The sequence below is a fragment of the Papaver somniferum genome, chromosome 3 (genome assembly GCF_003573695.1).
Source record: "Papaver somniferum cultivar HN1 chromosome 3, ASM357369v1, whole genome shotgun sequence".
NCBI classification, from domain to species: Eukaryota; Viridiplantae; Streptophyta; class Magnoliopsida; order Ranunculales; family Papaveraceae; genus Papaver; species Papaver somniferum.
Window position 1 is genome coordinate 220,563,475 of NC_039360.1, and position 24,839 is coordinate 220,588,313.

At 36.2% G+C, this 24,839-nt stretch overlaps 1 protein-coding gene and 1 pseudogene across 1 annotated transcript; one reads left to right on the forward strand and one right to left on the reverse strand.

The window, feature by feature from the left end:
- The first annotated feature begins 6,813 nt into the window (after positions 1-6,813).
- Positions 6,814-8,946, forward strand: LOC113358726 (O-acyltransferase WSD1-like). The gene is made up of 4 exons (XM_026602380.1): positions 6,814-7,692; positions 7,818-8,213; positions 8,307-8,444; positions 8,527-8,946. The coding sequence occupies exons 1-4, from the start codon at positions 6,895-6,897 to the stop codon at positions 8,710-8,712; spliced, it is 1,518 nt and encodes a 505-aa protein (XP_026458165.1). The 5' UTR covers positions 6,814-6,894; the 3' UTR covers positions 8,713-8,946.
- Positions 8,947-17,753: 8,807 nt separating this feature from the next.
- Positions 17,754-17,853, reverse strand: LOC113362423 (annotated as a pseudogene).
- Between the last annotated feature and the right edge of the window lie 6,986 nt (positions 17,854-24,839).

Here is a 24,839-nt window from a genome sequence, read left to right on the forward strand (position 1 = left end):
CCCCCCCCCCCCCTCCATTTTTTTTACTTCATCTATAAACTAATGAACCAGTATATGTCAAAGTATCAACAAGAGATTCACTGTCTTTCGTAGGATATTCAACCTAAAGAAAATGGTTGACATTCAAAATGAGATTCTCTTGACCCGTTGAGATGAAGAAATTTCTCAAACTAAGATAATCATAGAACAACTGGAAATAATAAGATCCCCGAAGTAATGAGGGACGGACATACTGACACCAGTGAAGCATGTGAAAAGAGTTGGGAATGAATCTTCTTACCGGTATTGGTACAAGCAATGCAATGCGGGTACCATAATAGCAACCAATTTCTACCGGAAAGGTCATACTTTAGAAATCAACTCTAATGACAAGAAGAACTTTGCCTGGACAATTGACTATTTATTTGAATTAGATCTAATGTCTGTGCTAATGGAATGAAAAGTACATCATTCCCACGAGACATAAATTCTCTATAGCACTTGATATATCCGAATGAAAAATATATCATCCTCCCTGAAACGTAACATATATTCACTCTAAAGTAGTTGACTTGAATCTCACTTTTGTTACTAATAAGGCCAGACCACTTATTTAATATCTCAAGACTCAATGTCTAACAGATAGTGGTTTCCCTCCCACCAACTTAAGGAATTTAAACTAGTTGTTGAACTATTTCCTTATAATGTGACTACGAGGGTTGGATCATTGAGTGCATCATTGCTCAAAATTTGTTTTCAAGATAGAACAAAGAGGTCACAAAATCTCTACATGTACCGAGAGATAACCACACCTTGTTAAATTCCAAATAAGCCCATGCAAATGGATATCATGTGGAACCTCACAGTGATGAGGATGTAATTGATTGCTTATTTTATAACCTTTAATGAATATGGAAGGAAGCATATTCTTAGAGAAATTTATGAGTCGATTTGGTGAAATGTAAATCACTAATATTTGGATATTGAATCCATATTGAACCCGAGAACGAAATATTGGATATTGACTCATACAGACTTTGGCATAACTATAAAGATACTTTGGTTGTGACATGATGATCGTTTTGAAATGACTCATACGTACATCACTTTATTTGAGTGAACGAAAGAACCGAAAAAAGATTGAAAAAATGCGAAGTGACGACATATCTCTCAATAAGTGTTTTCTAAAGTACTAGGTGCACCACCCCCCATTCCCATTGTGCTTTTAAGTAAGAAAGCATATCACTCATTTTACAAAGTGTTCAGTAAAATAGGACTGAGACCATCCTAAGATGCAAATGGAATGATATTTAGAAAAATATACATGCAGAATGCGGACCATTAAAGTGACTTATGGCTCTCGTGGATTTTTGATATTTTGGACTAGTTATAGTTCCCAATTAATGTTGCGTTTGGAAAACTACTAGCACATATTATACATGTAAGGACTCACCACCCCTTCTAAATGCTAGAGAGTATATATCAAAAGGATTTGATGGTTACTCCATGTTTAATAGGATCAATGGAGAGCATCCTATACCCCATGGTCTCACAAAGGCTATCCTCAAATGTTACAGATGGTTCCTAAGGCATGGTTATGCGTACAAACATACCTTTAACTTCTTGGGGAATATGCAATATTACACGCATCTTTACTTAATTAGTTTTAGAACCCAATGTTAGTCAACCTTTTCTGCGTACCAGTTGGTAACTGGATTTAAGCCTGACATTCGTGTTCTTACGCATTTTTGGTTGCACTATATATGTGCCATTACGACTCCACATCGTACTATGATGGGTCTTCAAAACTGTTAAATAGTTATGTTGTAAATGAGTACCCAATAATTATCCTCTTTTTAAACCTTTTTGGCGGGATATCTCTTACCGCTAGATTTGCGGGTTGTCATTTTAATGAGACAGTTTTCCCGTCGTTAGGGGGAGATAAGAAAAAGTATTTTCCAAGGAAATGACAGGAATTGTCGTGGTGTGTTACCACTGTGTCTCATATTGATTCTTGTACTCCACAAATGTAAATGTGAAGTGACAAAGAATAATCGATTTCAGAAAGTGCACTGATATCGACAATGTGACAAGATTACACTTACCAGCTGTAAATGTTCCTGCAAGGTTAGAAATCCTCAGTATGGGGTACACCATAGACTAGGGTGTTGTAATTACTACACTTGGTGGAAGTGTAGTTAAGGTTGTGGCTCTACAAAGGAAGATGGAGAGACCACCAGGTTAGATCAACACTCACCTAGAAAGGTAGTAGACGAGTAAGGCACAACCTAATTTGTACCATTAATGAAATCATCTCATTTTATTTTCTCTGACTATGTCCATGAATCAATACTAGAGGACGCTCCGAAGTTTAATGATTCCAGAGAGCAATGAAATCCTAAAGGATCATGAGAACACACACGAATCAATGGAAATATCGTGCGAACATATTAATGATTATTTATATATATATATATATATATATATATATATAGTTGCTCAATAAAATAGAGCACGACGAGATCTAACCATGCTTCTTATTGCTTAATGTCAACGAATAACATATTTGGCCTATAAAATCCAGGTAGAACTTGGTTCTTTGACAAATATACATGTAATTGGTGTGGTAGTGCTAACCAACTAAGTGTAAAGCCTATTGGACATACATGATTAATTTTTCACAAAGCATAATGAGAAGAAAGCAGTCTTAAAGTATAAAGACTCGCCTTGTGGCGCGAGGTTTCTCACAAAGCCCTGGAATTGTTCTCTTGTAATGAACTTTATAGTGTTCCACTACTTAATTTGCTTGGTAATTTCAGAAGGTCTTGAAATGCAGCATATGTATGTGGTTGTTACGTATCTGAAAAATCAAGAGATAGCCTTTTGTTTTCAAATCAAGTGACTCTAAACTACAGAATGCGTCTACAATTAGATAGAACGCTCACTTATAGATTGAAGCAATCAGGTGGATGTGGTATACCCATCTAAGTGACTATTTGATTTGTAGGGGATAGACAAGTAAGGTATTTTTCCTTGCGTATTCACAAGAAAGTTCCTGATTTGGAATTGTAGCTATCTATGTCGATGGTACAGACATGATGGGTACTCTTGACGCAATAAGAGACCTTAAAAGCTATTTGAAATCCGAATTTGAGATGAAAAGTCTGGGGAAATCTCGACCGAATACTGAGCTTGTGGTATATTATTCCACCAGTTTGCATATGTCTAAAGTTGTCAGAAAATTTAACAAAGACTTGCATCCTGATAGCACTCCCATGATTAGTCGAGGTTCAAATGTAAGTAAGAGACCATTTCGTCTAAAGGAAGATGACGAAGATGTGTTGGGAGATGAAATTCCCATATCTAAGTACAGTAGACGCATTTTTGTACTTAGTATAATAATGTACTCGATTAAATTTTACATCCTCAGGGAACCTATTAGCTAGATATAGCTCTGCGTCAACGCAACGTCATTGGAATGGTATAGTGAATGTAATCATGTACTCAAAAATAACCATTGACATAAATTTGTTTTATCCCTACAAGGACATAAAAAGGAATGCTAATGAAAGTTGTTGATTATGAAGGAAAAATAATATCTTCTCTAACGAAAGTAATAAGGGCGAGATATGATAGACTATTTTCTAAGTCATTACCGATATTCAGTTTCGAAAACTACATGACTAAAGGAACTGTCTGGAACAAATCTGAAAGTAATCAGGGGGAGATGCCGACATCAAGGGGAGGATCCAAGGATATGGTGTTGATATATTTTACTTCGAAATTGAAGTTGTGTTGTACTCTTTTTTCCTTCGACCGATAATAGTTTTTCCCAAAGGGTTTTGTTACTCGACAAGGTTTTTAGCGAGACAACACTAAAAACATCAAGTATGTTGAACGTTGAAGACATAACGATCGCGTTGATATTACTGAAAATATCTAAATCAAAGAAATGAAACGCGATATTCTCTTAAGCAACGAAACTTCCAGAACCAACAACATGGTCTTATAAACGTTCAAGTTACCAAAGTAAAATGTGATAAACTCCTTTTGACTGCATTAGATTAATGAAAATTGTCTGACATCAGGGGGAGCATCTAATGGTGTGTTGAACTATTTTCCTTCACCGAGGTTGCTTTTTCCCACAGGGTTTTATTAATCGGTAAGGTTTTTAATGAGACAACAACAAACACCGGGAATGTAATTTGTCAGCTAAGGCTATTGTTTTCCCACGAGGACTTTCTAGTCAACTTTAAAGGATCACCTTTACTTGCATCTGTCACGTTGTACTCTTTTCCCTTTGTCAAGGTTTTATCCCACTTGTTTTTCCTTGTCAAGGTTTTAATGAGGCAACGTATTCGAGTCTAACTGTATTCTAAGTTTGCTTAATATTGTGCTCTTTTTTCTTTAGTCGCCAGGTTTTGTCCCTTTGGGTTTTCCTGACGAAGTTTTAACGAGGAAATTAACTTAGACTCATCGATCTTTGAAGATCGTATTACATGTGATGAACTACATGTAAAGTACGAGCAACATGTGAAGTACTACATGTGAAGAGTTGTACCAAGGTTTTATCCCGCTGGGTTTTTCCTTGTCAAAGTTTTAGTAAGGCAATTGATTTCGGCACAAGTCACCAAGGAGAGAACGACATTTGAAGAACTACATTCAAAGCACCAGGGTTTGTGGCCCATGGATGTGCGTTCCATTAGAATACTAGGGTTTTCCATTCCCTTGTATAAATAGAATGCTATACCTCTGTAATATGATTCCCTCTCTGGATAATTGAAATGTTCTTCTTCTCTTTCTCTTTTATCTCTTTCTTATTATTACTGCAAAAGTTTTTTTTTTTTTTTGGATACGCGAAAGCCGGATCCAGGCCCCTACTCGAACCCATCCAGTTGGACTGGCCCCACTGCCGGACCCAACATCGCTAAACCCACTATACAACTAATCTATTACAATCCTTTACGGCGGCGGGGATTGAACCCCTGACTTCCTCCTTACTGGAGTTGATCGGATACCACTGAGCTATGCCCTTGGACCCAGAGGAACGCGCAATTGGGGAATACTTAAAATAATTGGGGGATATGAAATAATATCCCCATCTAATAGTTTCTGCTAAGGGGTGATTTTTGGGTATGGAAATACGAAAATACCCTTTAATATTTTAACTTCTCTTCTCCTTCTCTGCCGGCTCATCTTTTGATTTTATTTTCTCCATCATCGATTTCAACACGGGTTCATCGTTGTTTCAAAGTAAAAATAAAATTGGTGATTAATTTATTATATAAATATGCTCCTTTAAAGAAACTTAATCATCGATTTGTTTTAAAAAAAATCTTTTAGGTTAGAATCAGAAATTGTAATTGAAAATTTTCAGTTTCAGTTAATACTGGCCTAGTTTTAGTATGAACACCATGCCGTTTTACTATGCCGGCACTATTTTTAGTATGAATACTATTTCAGCATTGTATTTAGTATGAATACTATTTCAGCATTGTATTTAGTATGAATACCACGTCGAACCGTCATTATTAATTGCCGGCATGCTCGATAGAAATCTATCAATGTCGATAACCAAGTGAAAAAAATCAAGTTTCTGGGAAATTTGCACCATGTGCCGGCGTAGCAATTTAAGCAATGTACCATGCCAGCACCACTACCGTCATGCTGGATAATGAACTTTTTATGCCGACAGTGTACTTACAATTTCAAAATTGGGGGATATTGTGTATCGACGTGATGAAAGTATGAATACCATGACGATTTGGTCCCTGCCGGCATTGTATTCATACTTTTACCATGCGGGTACCGAGTTTTTCAGGAGTAACAATGGTGAATTCAATGAAAAAAAAATCAAACTTCAATATATTAATACCTATACATGAGTAATTGAAGTACTTGTATGTTCAGCTTGTTTACTTTCCTAGATTTGTTGCTCACCTAAACTTTCATAATCATAAATATCTTGATTTAATATTGTTGCATCAACAAATTCAATAATAATGATTTATACTAATCTATTAACTTAATAACTAATTATAATTAATTACTAAACATGATCAATAAGGGGTAGATTAGAAATTATATAAATTACCCGGATAGGGGTGACCTTGATTTACTATTTAAATCATGTTTTTGTCTTTTTCCTATATCCCCCAATTATTTTATGTATCCCTCATTGCACGCTCCTTCTAAAGAGTCTTAATATAACATTTTCATTTGACCGGTTGAATTGCTGGTGGTTGGTCCCACTACCAACACATGCTACAAATAAATGAGATTGAAATGTTACGTGAACACTCGTTGGAAAACGGAGTGTGAACAGATAAAAACAGTCCCTCATTCTCTGTAGATCATGCATTACTCTCCTCAAGAAACTAACAAACTTGTTGGCAATACTTAATGTTTTAAAACAGCATATAATGGACGCGCAGTATTTTTCATATAGCAACCACTTCAATTACTTTCTTAGCTAACTGATGCAGGATAGGCCACAACATTCAATGTTCAAAACTTTGCGTATGACTTAGCAGTTAGTTCTCTGAACTATCAGATGCCGTCCGCATCATAGGTGGGTGAAACTATAATAACTGTTTCATCCATATTTCTGATGAGATATAATATAATTCAAATCTACGAGTCTTAATATTATTATTATCCATTGTACCAGAAGAAATCACTCAAGTCAGGATAAAAAGTCATATCGTACTTATGCATGTGCATTGATCGTGTTCATAAAATACGAAACAGTTCATTAACTTTCTCAACTATAATACTAGCGTGGAGGAGTAATGAGGGGTGTCAAGAGTGTCATCTGCCTCTTCTTTCTTTCCCTTTAAGAGCATGTCTTTGAATCGCACAAGAGAGAAAAGATATAAGAACTAGCCAGACTAAAAACTAATTGTAAGAGCAACAATGGATGGCCGCTACAACAATGAAGCAAATAGAGACGAAGAAACAAGTCCTCCAGTGAGTCCACTATCACAGAGCCTCAACAGTTCAATCGTGTCGTTCATCGTTCACGTCGTCTTCGAACTAGAAACACCGATTACAGAGTTGGAGACACTAGAATTTTTGCGCACCCATTTGTTACCAGTAAACACTCGTTTTTCTTCGATTATGGAGAGGAACAAGAACGGTGTTTTGAGATGGAAAAGAGTTGGTATACGTGTCGAAGATCATTTAATCGTCCCAACATTCCCTAATGGTTTAACTAGAGAAAGCTATGATGAAAAGTTGAGAGAATACTTATCAAAGATAGGTTGTAAGAATTTTTCACAAGAAAAACCATTATGGGAAGTTCATTTAGTCAAGTACCCAAGTATGAAAGGTGCTTGTACTATGATCTTTAAGTTTAGTCATGCACTAGGAGATGGGTATTCATTTATGCGAGTTTTTTTCAAGTGTTGTAGAAGAGCTGATAACCCTTCACTTCCTCTTACTTTTCCACAGTTGTCACTGATAAAAACACAGCAGCAAGATCGTGGTAATCAAGTAATAGGGTTAGGGAAGAAGTTGTTAGGGTGGATGGGTAAATGCATAAACACATCTTATGATCTGATTGAGACTATGCTAAAGACGTCGTTTTTAGAAGACCGTCCATCTGCGATCCGATATTCAGACACATCGACGGAGTTATTCAAACCTTTTAGTGTCTACTCAGTTACTATTTCACTTGAAAGAGTCAAGCAAGTTAGAACCAAGCTTGGAGCGGTAAGTTCTTCCGTGCACTAACCTTAGCTATATAATTAGAGTGTTAATTGATTATTTTTTTTTTATGTTGATTATAAACTGATTAATAACGTGCAATTGCATTTTTGAGCAACTGGGATATGCAGACAGTAAATGATGTAATCATCGGATTAATATCGTATGTGATTCACTTGTACATGGAGAGGAAGAAGAAGCGGATGGAGCAGTGCGGTGAAGCAGCTGATGGCCTGATGATGGACTCTATTACTAATGGCGCATCAAATATGACCTTATGCGTCATGCTCAACACGAGGATATTTAAAGGTTCAAAGAACTTGGAAGATATGATAAAGGCAGAGGCATGGGGCAACCATTCTACTCTTGTTTTCGCGAAACTACCAACTTTTCCAAATGATGAGCAAGTTAACCCCCTTGATTTTATAACTAAAGCAAAAAACACTATGGACAAAAAGAAGAATTCCATGATATTTTATCTTATAGATTCTATTCTAAGTGCTGCAACACGGATGAAGGGGCAAAAGGTATGCATTTTGGACTGTTTATTGCTGTTAATTGAATTGATAATGGCAAATCTAAAAGTCATCCTAATCACAAGCACTGTGTATGTAACACAGGGGATGGATGAAATGTTGTATAAAAGCTTTGCAAACGCAAGCACGTCGATGTCGAATCTGATAGGCCCAAAAGAGCAAATAGCATTCATGAGTCATCCTGTTAGCAGTTGTTACTACTTTACTGCTGGCATACCTCAGGTTAGTATCATTTCATTAAGCAAGAGTTACTTGTTTGATATACATCACTTATTTGCTAATTTGATATTTGTGTCATATGCAGAGTACTGTATTTACATCAGTGACAAACATGGATAAATTGATGGTTGTGGCAACATTAGAGAAGGGATTTATTGATACAAAACTTTTCACTTCTTGTATGGATGAAGCCTTTGAAAACATTTTCCGAGCAGCTTTCGGTGATAGTCAAGACAAGGACGACAGTGAAATCAGCAAGAAATCCGACTAGATGAAATCCTTTCATGTCATCTGCGTTAGAAGTTTATGTGTTGGTAGTTTGCTTAGTACGTTCAGCATCATCCGGGAACATCTGGATATTTTCCTAGTATAACTTTACTTTTATATATAAACATAAATAATGCTTGTTGTTGCTGAAAACCTTCCTATGAATCGGCGTCACATGTGACTCCAAACTTTTGAAATGTAATTTCTTATTAGATAACTCTAATTGTATTTTATATAATTGAGTTTTTGAAAGCAAATTTCTGAAAAGTCAAAAATTATGTGGGGAACCAAATTTCAAAATGATCGCCAGAAGCAAAGAAATAACCTTTTTGAAAAGAATTTTTTTTTAGTTGCTGAATAATACTTCACTTCTGCTTTTAGTTGCCAAATAGTCTTGCAATATTTTTTTGGCTTTTGATTTTTTTCGCAAATTATTTCTGCTTCTACACAGGTTATTAAAATTCTATATTTGTAGATATTCTAAAAGCAAACAAGAGTATTACAGATGTAAATAAGTATTCGCTGATGTCATTGTAATATAAAGTTACCAGTAACCTGAGTTTGTCGGTATCAAATTCCTTACCGATAAAAAAAAACCGAAAAAAAAACTTTTTGGGAAGCAAGTTGTTTTAGCTTATGATTTTAGTAAAACACTTTTGCTTCTTGCTGCTAAACAAACTCGCATATTGTGTTCGCTTCTTACTTCTGCAAATTACTTCCGCTTCTAGTTAGCAAACGGTACTAGAGTATTTGTACTAGATTTAGTACAATTTGTAATCAGAATTGAGAAGCTAAGAGAAGATCTAAAACTACGCTATATTATTATTGATATTCTTGATAATTTGATTACAGAATACTCCCAATTTCTTACACATGCATTTATAGTATAACCCTAATAGAATATCTGGCTACTCTCCACTACACAGTTGTGACAAATCCAATCGTTCACAATTACTGAGATTAAACATTCATTCAAAATAACAGTTAATACATGAAACAAAAATTGGATGAGGGTAACTCTTCATTTGGGATGATACTGATAAGTTGAGGTACATGACATTACATCCCTCTTAAAATTATCCTTGTCCTCAAGGACAAAAATCAGGGAAATGAGATGAGATGTTGTTGGCGTCTCCCCAGATAACATTCTCTATAGTGGTATTAACACATTGAACAAGTAGTTGAAGGACATAAAGACCGTCTATTTAAACTTTCTGGTAGCCAAAAATTTTAGTTGGTTCACCAAAATTTGACTTTCATGGTCCACCACTGATGACTGATGGGAAGGAAGATGTGCTACTCCAATAGTCTTCTTCAATTGGGATACATATAAAAACATGATAAACTCGGGACTCTTCAGGAAGCTGCAACTTGTGAGTCACCTTGCCAATTTTCTGAATCACTGGAAGAGGGCCATTGTATTTAGTAGCCAATATGAAGTCCTTGCGTATGGCAATGAAAGCTTTCCTGCAAGGTTTTATCTCGAGGTATAACAAATATCTTCCAAAACTTCTATAAGTTCACGTTAAGCCAGCAAACAACTTCATGCTCTCAACTTAACGAAGTCACCATGTGACTCCAAACTTTTGAAATGTAATTTCTTATTATATAACTCTAGTTTTATTTTAGACCATTGAGTTTCTGAAAGCAAATTTCAGAAAAGTCAAAAATTATGCTGGAAACCAAATTTCGAAATGATCGCTAGAAGTAAAGAAAGAACCTTTTTGAAAACCAGATATTTTTGTTTCTAGTTACTAAATAAAGCAATAATTTTTTTCTTTTGATTTTTTCCGCAAACTACTCCTGCTTGTAGTTGACAAACAAGTTATTAGAATACTATATTTGTAGATATCGTAGAAGCTAACAAGTATTCCAGAAGTAAACAAGTAATCAGTGATGTCACTGTAATATAGTGGAAAGTTACCAATGACTTGAGTTTTTCAGTACCAAATTCTTTACCAATAAAAAAAACAAAAGAAAAAAAACTTCTCGTGAAGCAAGTTGTTTTTGCTTAAGATTTCTCAAAGCACTTTTGCTTCTTGTTGTTAAACAGACTCGCATATAAGTGTTTGCTTATAACTCCTGCAAACTTCTAAACAGACTCTCATATTGTGTTTGCTTCTAACTTTTGCAAACTACTTCCGCTTCTAGTTATCAAACAGTACTAGAGTATTTGTACCCGAATTGAGAAGCTAAGAGAAGATCTAAAACTACGCTACATTATTAATTATATTCTTGATGAATTGATTAAAAACACTCACTTTCCTTACACATTTATATTATAACCCTAATAGAATATCTGGATACTCTTCACTCCACAGTTGTGACAAATCCATCCATTCACAATTACTGAGATTAAACAATCTTTCAAAATAACAGTTAATACCTGAAACAAAAATTGGATAAGGGTAACTCTTCCTATGGGATAATACTCATAAGTTGAGGTACATACCTCCCTCTTGAAATTATCCTTGTCCAGAAGGGAAAAAGTCAGGGAAGTGACATGAGATGCTGTTGGTGTCTTCCCAGGTAGCATTCTCGATAGTGGTATTAGCACATTGAACAAGTACTTGAAACATCAATACCGACTCAAAAAACTGTTCTGGTAGCCAAAAATTTTAGTTGGTTAACCGCAATTTGACCTTTATGGTCAACCATTGGTAACTGATGTGAAGGAAGATGGGATACTCCAATAGTCTTCTTCAATTGGGATACATAGAAAAACAGGATGAACTCGGGACTCTTAAGGAAGCTACAACTTGTAAGCCACCTTGCCAATTTTCTGAATCACTGAAAAAGGGACATAGTATTTAGTATCTAATATGAAGTCCTTGCGCAGGGCAAAGGAAGCTTGCCTGCAAGGTTTTATCTTGAGGTATACCATATCTCTTCCAAAACTTATATCAGTCCTTGTTAAGTCAACAAACAACTTCATGCTCTCTTGAACTTTCTGTAATGTATCCTTCGATATTTCCAAAAACTGCATCATTGTTCTTTATATAGTCTTCAACCGCTGCAACATAAGTGATAACTTTGACTTGAAAAGAAAGATGTAGAGGATTATTGAAAACACAGGGGATAAAAAATACACCCAACTTTTTCATTCGGCAACATGTATATACAAAAATTAATAAATATCAAGCAAACCAACTTAATGACCCTTGAAAATATGTATATAGAGTTTATATCTCGACCCCCTACTCAATCAGTACTTATACAGACACAAAGTCGGTGGACCCTATTGTTAAGTAAAGTACTTGGACGATCTCAAAAATCAATATCCAAGATTAATTTAGTCGTATCTAAATAATCCAATTGTAATTCTTCCAAGTGGTTAAACTTGTTATATATCTTTCAAGATACAAATTCTACAAGAAACAAGTCTTTTAATCAATTACAATTAAGCGAATATACTTAAATTGAATACGTACAAACTTGTGTAAACCCAATTATAAAGGTAAACAATATAATGCGGAAAAGGAAAAACACAAGACTCCAGAAATTTTATTAACGAGGAAACCGTAATAGCAGAAAAACCCCGGGACCTTGTCTAGATTAAACACCATACTGTATTAAGTCGCTACAGACACTAGCATACTGTCAGACTTAGGAATAGAATATAGTTGAGACCGAATCCACCCTCCAAGAAATTCAGCTGCAGTTTCGTTCCTTAAGTCCCTCGAACCCCGAAAAGTTCTACGCACTAGATTCCCTTAGATGACATCCTTTACAACGTAATAGTTGCTTCAGTCTAAGTGAAGAATTTTGATACCAATCTTCCACTAACAGATAAGCCTATTTGATTTCAATTCAGATAAAAAGATCAAGGTGTGTGTTAGAGGATAACTCGGTTGAACTCACCAAGCGTTGGTATGTCAAGTTTGGTTGTCATATTTTAATATCAGAACTCATCTAGGGTCGCTTTATTAAATACTAGAGTCAACCTTGTTTAGGTTAGACTAGATAGTCTAGGAATGTTGAGACATACAAGTATTACTCCGAAGACCAGAAGAATGAAAAGAAGTAGTGAATGCAGCGAAGATCATCCTTCCGCTTGAGGTTAATAATACTTAATTGACTTGTTTCCATTACTAACGTATCTTTCAAGTCGTATTATATTGAAAACATAACATGCAAAGCTGTATATATATAATACGCTAGTGATTATACTTAGTCATATCATTATAATCAAAGTGTCAAGGAACTTATTGACTTACGAAGTATAACGCCTATCTTTTGAACTTCGTAAATATAACATCAACATAATCTATGTATTTAGTTACTTGATTATGTGTAAGATATAGGTATGATTTCATCCTAGAAAACTATATATTATTACATTAGTTTAAGGAAGTAGATGTATGAACTTGTTTCATGATAGAAAGGGAAATCATGATTGGTCCGGTTCTTTATTAAATATCTTTTGTATGAACAATACAAGATGACAAGGTAGAACCTATCTTAACTTATGTTGAGATTTGAGGTATAACCGGTCATAGCCTATAATATGTAGCATGTTATAATCGGTCACAAGCTACTTGTGAAGCAAGGTGTAACTAGTCACAAGATACATTGGGAAGTTAGTTGTAATCAGTCACAAGCTACTTTTAGAAACAAGGTGTAACCGATCACAAGCTAATTTGGGAAGTAAGGTGTAACCGATCATAAGCTACTTTGGGAAGCATGATGTAACCTGACACAACCTAATTTTGGAATCATGGTATTACCGGCCACAACTTAAATTGTGAGTCATGGTATAACCGATCTCAAGGAGCAAAACTAGATTCAATATTCACATCTCTCTTTATGTTTTGTGTGATCTTGGAATTAGGGTTTTTTAAGAGAAATTTCTAGATGTCGACATTATTTGAAAATGTACCTAACTCTTATCATTAATTGTTCAATGATATTCCTTGATACTCAAGGTGATCCTAGACCGAAATATTGAAAAACATTTAATTATGATTTTCAAATATATATGTTTTAATTACGAGCAATTAAAGCATACCCTCCGGAAAAGGTTATTAGTTAATGTGCAAAGCTATTAATAGAAGTTTTTCTAAGAAAGATATTCCTTGATACTCAAGGTGATCCCATACCGAAATATTGAAAAACATTTAATTATGATTTTCAAATATATATGTTTTAATTACAAGCAATTAAAGAATATCCTCCGTAAAAGGTTATTAGTTAATATGCAAAGCTAATAATAGAAGCTTTTCTAAGAGAGATTTCGGAAATATGTTTTGGCATTTAATTGGAAATAGGAAAACCGAAATTATGTACTTTAATGAAATATCTTGAGAACATTTTCGGTTTTGGAATTTCCTTGTTGTCCAAACAACCTTGGTCTATGAATACTTGAGTTTGTATTTCTTGCAAACTTCATTCATGTTGATTCTGGTGGAGCCGCTTATCCGGATAAGAAAGAAATCTAATTAGGTGAAATCTCTTACGACCACTCGTTTAAAGACTTCTGTGGGATCAAGAAGCTTTACGAGTACCGTTGGTGGGAAACTAGATAATTACGTTGTTATTTTAGTTTTCGATTATTGATTTGATTGACTATCGGTTGTTGAAACTTTGATTACACCTAGTTTGATTATTCTTAAGAGCCTTTTCTTTTGATATAAGAGTCACTCAAACTAAATCAAACTATTGACGGGATTTTAGAACCATTTGCGGATCTAAATACATCGTGTGATAATCCATTGTTAACAGACGTTGATCTGTGTGTGACTGATCACAAGAGGATTCAAGTTGTGTTGTGCATGTTATTGAAGGCAATTGAAGATTTGAAGACGAAAAATATTTTCTTATTAGTTTTCGTATCTTGTGAATCTTGTGCACAAATGATAGACACATTTTTGTGTCCGATTTGTCTAGATTCTATATATTGTTAGGGCTCATTTTTGTACTTATTATGGTGTTTTATTTAGTTGTAGGTATTTTTGGCCAATAAACATTTTTGGAAAAAATTGGCTCGAAAAGTTGTCGTAAAGCACCCGGAGGACATTTGCTATTTGGACTCTCACTTTGGATACGGGGTAACCTAATTACTAAGGGGCATCCCATTTCCAGACAGTTTCTAATCGCACCCCTACCCTGGATAAGGGGCAACCATCTTCAACATTTCAAAAACCAGGTTTTGGCGGGAAAATAGGTGCAGTGAAGAACAGTTTTGGCAATCGTGATTTGGAGGAGTTTGAGGTCGATTAAACCTCTGATTTTCATAGGATAGACTCCTTATGGTTCTAGGAATCTGATATGGGTGTTTAAATCGATTAGACTGGGCTCAATCGACGGATTTTTCTCACAACAGAAAATATAGAAAGTCACGTGTGTGACCTGTTTTAGGGAATTTTAGAGAGATTAAAGTGTTGTAAACCTTCCCAAAGATTTGTATATATCTAAGGAAGAGTTTAGAATAAAAAGGAAAGCTTAGAAACGCGTAGAAATTCTAAAACAAGAAATTGCCGCAACTTGGCCGTGAAGAGAAGGAAAGAGATTTTGGAAGATTTGGGAGAGATTTAATCGGTATTTTTGATATAAATAGATGTCTTGGGTCATATAGAAGAGGTGTCGAGAGTTTGGGAACCTAAGGAGAGCCAGAGAAGAAGAAATCAGAGCTTTACCAAACTATGTTTCTGCTGCTACTGCTGCTGAAGAGGAAGAACGCGAAGAACATTGACGCACGGGAAACAGTCGCAGAATAGTGTCGTTGTTTAACAGCTGAAGAACATTAAGATGTGCAGGGAAGTCGTATTCTATGGTCTTAAAATCAGCGACAAAGCAACAGTACTTGCAACAGTTTTCTGTAACAGTTCCATTGTAACAGCCGTTTTGCAACACCAATACACTGTTGCAAACAGTCTGTGTTATTACTTTTCACTCTTTAGATCATCTTTTGTGCAACAAACACATATTTTGAGATCATGATTAACATGAGGAGATAAACCCCATTGCTGAGGCGATAGAGGAAGCTATTTTTCCAACAAAAAGTGGTATATTCTATTTTATCTTTTTATTTGCAATAATTATATGATTATTTGCCTTGAACTATTATTGAATATGATTTTTATTTGAGTGATTGCGATCTATTTTGATGAAGTATGCTTAGTTTTAAGACTTTTGATGCTTCGTACTTGGTATTTACAATTATTACTTTTGAAAATCTACTTGTGGCAATATTTTAGAATCAAATTAAACGAGAAAATTGCATCAATATAAGTATTGGTTTAATCACTTTGAACTTCGAAAATAGTGGAATCTTAGCCTCAGTGTTTATTTTAGTATTGATATCATATTTGATTGAGTTTGCTATAATTTTTAGTGAGTTTTATATTTTAATATTAGAATTTAAGTCTAGTTAATATCCTTCACAAGTCTGAGAATCGAACCACTTTTACCACTATCTACAAATCACATCAATTTTTGGCGCCGCCGACGCGGACTTGTTTTTAGGGTTTTAGATTTTTTTATTTTTTTTATTGTTTTTGTCCTTTTTTTATGTTTTTGGGTATTTATCTTGTGTCTACAGGTTCTGGATCATAAAGAAAATTGAGCCAAGGAGTTTGGTGATTTCATAAAGACTTGGAGCTAAAGATTAAAGCAAAAAGAACAGAAAAGAAGACAATTTTAGTTTAGGGTTTGTTTATTTTATTTTAAAAAAACAAAAAAAAAATTGTATTAGGGTTTATTATTTTTGTAATTTTTCTTTATTTTTTTGGAACTTTTGGACTTTTGGACTTTGGGACATTATTTTTTTTATTACCCTACGGAAGGGTACTTTAAATATAAACTGTTTGCAGAGAAGGAAGACAATTACGATATTTTCTCTGCACCTTGGGTTCGTACACTAGACATCGGAGTCAGTGGCCCGAGTCGACTACAACCGATTCATCCCCCGTCTGGAACAGGAGGTAAGATTCTAAACACTCGCGAATCCCATGTCAGCAAGTTATTGGACTCCTTCGTATGCATATATGTTGAGGACTGAATACGAACATTTATTTTTCTAGTAAAGGGCAAGGCCCGTCCATACAAGATAAGGGTTCGGATTTCATCACTATTTCATTCTTTCCCGCTTTAGGAACACGTAACCTACGCAAACCTAAGCCTAAAATTTTGACTAGAACGAGACCAATAGGGTAACGAGCTTAACAGGAAAGTCATTCGAAAAATATTGGTTACTCTTTTAAGCATATTTCGAAGTTCTTGAAGGTTTCTGTAAGTTGAATGCGTGACTGCGCCGCGTTGTAATACCAGTGAGGCCTTGGGTATCAAAGCTCCACCGAGCTTCCCTCGCATCTATTCAACTTACGTTAACTCGGATTGATTCCAGAGGGGTTTGCTTAAATTGTAATGAATTCCCGTTCGAAGGATTAGAAGCTGGTCTATAAACAATCTAAGTGGAGCCATCATGCTTTTTTTTTGCTAGAAATCAATAGGTTTGATTTGGTTGAGTCGGCCTTGATCTTTGTTTGCTTACCCTTCCAATTTATAAATTCTATTGTATGTCTGAACGTAAAAGAGACGCACTAGGTAGATTTGTTAAAGAGAAACTTAGTAGTTCGAAGCGTCTCGATTACCTTAATCTAGAAATTCCAACTTTTGAAGAGTCTGTTTTTGAACGTCCTTTGACTGAGGAGAGAATCCATGTCGCTCCGATAGCGCCATAAATGGAAACTTTGAAAGCTTTATTGAATCCAACTAGGACTACCCGTCCTTCGTGTATTAAGTTAGCTGAAACGGAGGCACCCTATGAACTGAAACCTGGGACCTTACAGATGCTCCCAATCTTTTTAGGGAAAGAAAATGAAAACCCTTATTACCATGTTAGGGATTTTGAGGAAATTTGTAGTACTCTAAGAATTAGAGGCTTAGATGATGATGCTTTGAAACTTAGGTTATTCCCATTTTCCCTGAAAGATAAGTCCAAGTCGTGGCTGTATAGTTTGGACTCCGAGTCAATTAAGACATATGAACAACTTACATCTGCCTTTTTCAATAAGTTTTTCCCTAGGCACAAAACATCGTCTATTAGGACGCAAATATGCACATTTTCACAACAAGAGGGAGAATCTTTATATAGGTATTTGGAAAGGTTCAATGATTTATTATCCCAGTGTCCTCATCATGGTTTAGAAAAGGTTAGGATAGTTCAGATCCTTTATGAGGGTTTATATTATTCCACAACGACCATGGTTGAGTCTCTATGCACTGCTGGATTTGAAAACCAAACTGTTTATGCGGTGATGAAATTTTTTAATGAAATTGCCGAAAAAACCCAGCAATGGGAAAATAGTAGGGCACCCCAGAAAACAATTCTTTTAAGTAGAGGAAACATTAATAGGGTAGAAGGAGTATACGAATAAGATGCCAAAATTTCTGTTATAGCAAAAAGATTAGAAGCCTTAGAAGTGGGCCAGACTAGTGGTAGAGTGGAGGCTTTTTGGGAAGGCCAGAATATTGAAGAGCAGGACAATGCTCTTTATAATAACACTAAATTTGATAACCGTCAAAAGATTGACCCATATTCAGAAACCTATAATCCTGGTTGGAAAAACCATCCGAACCTTTCGTGGTCTAAGGGCCAAAGTCAAGGTCAGTTTAGTAATTCTAATGTTCCCCCGGGTTTTGGATATACTAAGAATCCTTCAGGACTAGCTCAGTTTCAGAATCATTCAGATAAGAAAATCCTAAGTTTAGAGGAATCTCTCTCCTTGTTAACTCAGCAAACTGCAAAATTTCAGTTATCCGTAGAACAGAGTCTACAAGCTAGTAACATGATAGGACAAGAAAATAGTCAGGCTATTTCCGAGTTAAAAACCCAGGTTGGTATGATAAGTGATTCTTTGAGAGAAAAAGGTAAGTTTCCAATTCAAACACAACCCAACCCTAGAGGAGTTCATGAATTAGGTGCAAAACCGTCGAATCAATTGAATGCTGTTAGAACCCTTAGAAGTGGTAGAGTTGTAGACAATAAGGTAACCATGCCCGATAGTGAACATAATGTAGTTCACCCCTCAGAATCTCACCTCTCAGGACCAGTATATGAAGAGACTGATAAAGTTTCTGATGATGTGAATTCGGTTTCTGAAAAGTATGATTTTATGCCTAGAGCCCCATTTCCTCAGCTATTAGTACCAACAAAGAAGGAATCGAACTTTAATGACATAGTGGAGGTTTTTAAGCAAGTTACCATAAACCTTCCTTTATTAGATGCAATTAGGCAAATTCCTGCTTATGCCAAGTTCCTTAAGGATATGTGTACGCGGAAGCGAAAACTTAGCGTCCATAAGAAAGCCTTTTTAGCTAGTCACGTAAGCTCAATCATTCAGAACACCACAACTCCAAAGTACAAAGACCCAGGTTCTCCTACCATTGCTTGCACAATACGTAACTTCCGGGTAGAAAAAGTTTTACTTGACTTAGGAGCCAGTGTGAACTTACTTCCATTCCATGTATGCTTACAGCTAGGTGAACATGATAAAAGCCTTAGTTCAAGAGTCATGATAAAAGCCTTAGTTCAAGAGTCATTACCAAACATCTTGTCTGAAGACCCATTAGAAAGTTGTCTATCCCATTTTGGTTTATCTTTTGATGACGATAGCACTATTGAACAGGTGATGCTCTATTAGATTCTACCCCTGTGTTAGACACTGATAGATGGAAAGCTAGGTTCGAACCGTTACCAGTTTCTGAAACTACCCTAATTCCTTCTTTAGAAGAGCCCCCAAAGTTAGACCTTAATCCACTACCTGATATTCTAAAGTATGTGTTTTTAGGCCCATCTGAGACTTTACATGTGATTGTAGCTTCCAATTTGGATAGTGATCAGGAAAGTAGGCTAGTAAATGTACTTCAAGACAATAAGGAAGCTTTAGGGTGGACTATAGCAGACATTAAGGGTATAAGTCCTACTGTGTGTATGCATCAGATTCATTTAGAGGAAGACTCCAAACCTTCTAGGGAGATGCAACGTCGACTGAACCCTAACATGAAAGAGGTAGTTCGAACAGAGGTGCTTAAGTTGTTAGATGCGGGTATTATTTACCCAATTTCAGACAGTAAGTGGGTCAGCCCTGTTCAGGTTGTCCCCAAGAAATCAGGTATCACTGTAGTCCAGAATGATAATAATAAATTAATCCCAACCCGAGTGACCACGGGATGACGTGTGTGTATTGACTATAGGAAATTGAACAATGTCACAAGGAAGGATCACTTTCCCCTTCCTTTTATCGACCAAATGCTAGAGCGATTAGCTGGACATAGTCACTATTGCTTCTTAGATGGCTACTCCGGTTATAATCAGATCGTTATTGCCCCAGAAGACCAAGACAAAACTACTTTTACCTGTCCCTTTGGTACCTTTGCGTATAGACGCATGCCTTTCGGGCTATGTAATGCCCCTGCAACTTTTCAGCGTTGTATGATGAGCATATTTTATGATACGGTAGAACGGTTCTTAGAGGTCTTTATGGATGATTTTTCAGTGTTTGGTTCATCTTTCGATGAGTGCTTGCATCATTTGACATTAGTGTTGACTAGGTGTAAGGAAAAAAAATTAGTGCTTAATTGGGAAAAATGTCATTTCATGGTTAAATCAGGAATTGTGTTAGGGCACATCGTCTCTTCAAAGGGTATAGAGGTAGACAAAGCCAAAGTTGACCTTATTAAGACTTTACAGGTCCCAGAAACCGTAAAATATATTAGGTCATTTCTAGGGCATGCAGGTTTTTACCGTCGATTTATTAAGGATTTTAGCTTGATTTTTAGACCTCTTTGCAATTTGCTTGCAAAAGATGTTAAGTTTGTCTTTGATGATGCTTGTTTAGAGGCTTTTGAGAAGCTTAAAACTTTACTCACTACTGCCCCGATAATCCAGGCACCTAACTGGAACCTACCCTTTGAGATTATGTGTGATTCTTCAGATTATGTTATAGGCGTCGTTTTAGGACAACGAGAAAACAAATTACTTCATGTGATTTATTATGCTAGAAAAACTCTGAATGATGCCCAAATAAACTACACAACTACCGAGAAGGAACTTTTAGCCATCGTGTTTGCCTTGGATAAGTTTAGGTCCTACCTATTAGGTTCTAAGATCATAATCTATACAGATCATGCTGCTTTGAAATACCTTTTATCTAAGAAGGATACCAAACCTAGATTTATTAGATGGATCCTATTGTTACAGGAATTTTCCCCAGACATTACAGATAAAAAGGGTGCAGAAAATGTAGTAGCAGACCACTTGTCTAGGCTAGTTGTTAGTTCCCCTAGTGATTCCCTTCCTATAAGGGATAGCTTTCCTGATGAACAATTTTTCTCTTTTTCCCAATCACCTTGGTATGCAAATATGGTGAATTATCTTGTTACTGGTCGAACCCCTCAACATTGGGGTAAGCAAGATCTTTCTAGGTTTTTATCCGAGGTTAAGCATTTCTTTTGGGACGATCCTTATCTGTTTAAGTATTGTCCGGACCAGATCATTAGGAGATGTGTATCTGAGAGTGACCAATCTAGTATCATCTCCTTTTGTCATGAACATGCATGTGGGGGTCATTTTAGTGCTAAGAAGACTGCTGCTAAGATTTTGCAGTGTGGATTTTACTGGCCTTCATTGTTTAAAGATTCCCATAGTCATTGTGTTTCTTGTGAGCGTTGCCTGAAGTTAGGAACCATTTCCCGTAGAAATATGATGCCTTTGAACCATATTTTAGTGATTGAGGTCTTTGATGTGTGGGGCATTGATTTTATGGGTCCATTTCCTATTTCGTTTGGTTATCTTTACATACTTGTCGCTGTAGACTATGTGTCTAAGTGGGTTGAGGCGGTTCCGTGTAAAACGAATGACCGCAGGGTCGTACTCCAGTTTTTGAAAGAGAATATACTTACACGTTTTGGTACGCCGCGAGCTATAATTAGTGATGGAGGTTCACACTTTTGTAATAGACCATTTGCTCTTTTAATGAAACAATACGGTATTACCCATAAAGTAGAAACCCCATATCACCCTCAGACTAGTGGTCAGGTAGAGGTTTACAGTAGGGAAATTAAATGTATTCTAGAGAAAACAGTTAATCCAAATAGGAAAGACTGGTCGTCGAGGCTTACTGATGCCTTATGGGCTTACCGTACTGCGTTTAAGACACCCATTGGAATGTCACCTTATCGTTTAGTGTTTGGCAAGGCATGTCACCTGCCTGTTGAGTTAGAGCATCGAGCCTATTGGGCTATTAAGAACTTAAACTTTTCACTTGACAAGGTAGGAGCTCAAAGAAATCTCCAGCTCAATAAGTTGGACGAGATTCGTAGAGATGCATATGATAGTGCTAAGGAGTATAAGAACAAAATGAAACTTTTGCATGATACGAATATTTTACGAAAGTCATTTTCTCCAGGTCAAAAAGTTCTTCTGCATGACACTCGTTTGCATCTATTCCCCGGGAAGTTGCTCTCTCGGTGGACCGGTCCTTTTGTGGTCCGTACTGTTTTTCCTCATGGCGCTGTTGAGATTGAGACACCAGATTGTAGTAGTTCTTCGAAGGTTAACGGTCAGTGATTGAAGCCCTTTTTAGATCCTTTTCCTACAGGTGATGTTGAGGAGGTCCCTCTGGAGGACCCTGTTTACCTTGATTGACCATCGAGGCGATTTTGTATGTTGTATAATATTTTTGTAGGTTTTTGGTTACACTTCACCCAGGTACTATCTTTCCGACTTCTCTCTTTACTATTTCCTCATGTTACTTATATTTTTGGTATTTTTCTTTGATTAGAAACATTGATGACAATGTTAGATTTAAGTTTGGGGGTGGGGTAGAACTTTGTGTTACCTTTTCGTTGCAATAAATAAACTCCAGAGCCTAGAAATTTACCCCTATTAAGGATGGCACTAACCAATCTAAGTGGATGGAAGAATTTTGGTTGTAGGAGTTGAGGAACCAATGTGACTAGATGGAAACATCTAAATAGTCTATTCATAAAAGCACAGAGCTCAGGTGTTAGAAATAACATGATAGTTTCACCATATCTCGTTGAGTCCTTTTCACTTCTGTTTTTATTTTGTTTTGTTTTTAAACTATGTTTCTCTAAGTGATTAGGTGGGGCTCACGATTCAAGTTGTTACCAATGCTAGGGTGAATTAGAGTGATTGAGATACAAAAAAAAAAAAAAAAGATAAAGAGACCAGACCATCAGACCAACTGGAATAAATTCAATAAAGTCGATCACTGGAACCCTTGTATATGCCAGTTGTGTTGACCTAGAGTTAGGATTATCGACCACTGGTACCCTTGTATATGCCAGTGTGTTGATATTAGTCAGGCGGTATATCAGTCCATTAGGATAGTTTCATTTTGGCGGAGGCCTTCAGACAGATATGAGAAACACCGTTCACCTAGTAAACATCAAAACCATCTATGTTTTTTTATATCCATCTTCTTGATCTATCCATGTGATTAGTTTTGACTCCGGATATTGATGTCCATAGTGCGACTATCTGAGTAGAGCTCTGTCACTTCATATGAAATTTAGTATGCTTGAGTGCGAACTCGTGTACAACAATTGGAATTTCGCATCAGGGTACTTCCTCCTGTAGTCAATAAGTATGCCAACCAAGGAGATTCTTTAGTGCCTTCCAAGGTTCTGTGTAGATAGCTAAGGTCTGGAGTATAAAGGTTTTGTGGGTATACCTCTGGTAAGCCCTCCGAAGACAACACTCCGCCACTAGGGACACCTAGGGGTTTAAAGGCTATTGCATACGCTAAATGCAATCGACGATGCTTGCGACAGTGAGTTAGGATTTTATTTCTATTTTATTTTTGCTCGAGGACTAGCAAATAATAGGTTTGGGGGTATTTGATAGGCACATTTTTGTGTCCGATTTGTCTCGATTCTATATATTGTTAGGGCTCATTTTTGTACTTATTATGGTGTTTTATTTATTTGTAGGTATTTTTGGCCAATAAACATTTTTGGAAAAAATTGGCTCGAAAAGTTGTCGGAAAGCACCCGGAGGACATTTACTATTCGGACTCTCACTTTGGATAAGGGGTAACCTAATTACTAAGGGGCATCCCATTTTCAGGCAGTTTCTAATCGCACCCCTACCCTGGATAAGGGGCAACCATCTTCAACATTTCAAAAACCAGGTTTTGGCGGGAAAATAGGTGCAGTGAAGAACAGTTTTGGTAATCGTGATTTGGAGGAGTTTGAGGTCGATTAAACCTCTGATTTTCATAGGATAGACTCCTTATGGGTCTAGAAATCTGATATGGGTGTTTAAATCGATTAGACTGGGCTCAATCGACGGATTTTTCTCACAACAGAAAATATGGAAAGTCACGTGTGTGACCTGTTTTAGGGAATTTTAGAGAGATTAAAGTTTTGTAAACCTTCCCAAAGATTTGTATCTATCTAAGGAAGAGTTTAGAATAAAAAGGAAAGCTTAGAAACGCGTAGAAATTCTAAAACAAGAAATTGCCGTAACTTGGCCGTGAAGAGAAGGATAGAGATTTTGGAAGATTTGGGAGAGATTTAATCGGTATTTTTGATATAAATAGATGTCTTGGGTCATATAGAAGAGGTGTCGAGAGTTTGGGAATCTAAGGAGAGCCAGAGAAGAAGAAATCAGAGCTTTACCAAACTCTGTTTCTGATGTTGCTGCTGCTGAAGAGGAAGAATGCGAAGAACATTGACGCAGGGAAACAGTCTCAGAACAGTGTCGTTGTTAAAAGCTGAAGAACATTAAGCTGTGAAGGGAAGTCGTATTCTAGGGTCTTAAAATCAGCGACAAAGCAACAATACTTACAACAGTTTTCTGTAACAGTTCCATTGTAACAGTTGTTTTGCAACACCAATACACTGTTGCAAACAGTCTGTGTTATTACTTTTCACTCTTTAGATCATCTTTTAAGCAACAAAAAAATATTTTGAGATCATGATTAATATGAGGAGATAAACCCCATTGTTGAGGCGATAGAGGAAGCTATTTTTCCAACAAAAAGTGGTATATTCTATTTTATCTTTTTATTTCCAATAATTATATGATTATTTGCCTTGAAATATTATTGAATATGATTTCTATTTGAGTGATTTTGATCTATTTTGATGAAGTATGCTTAG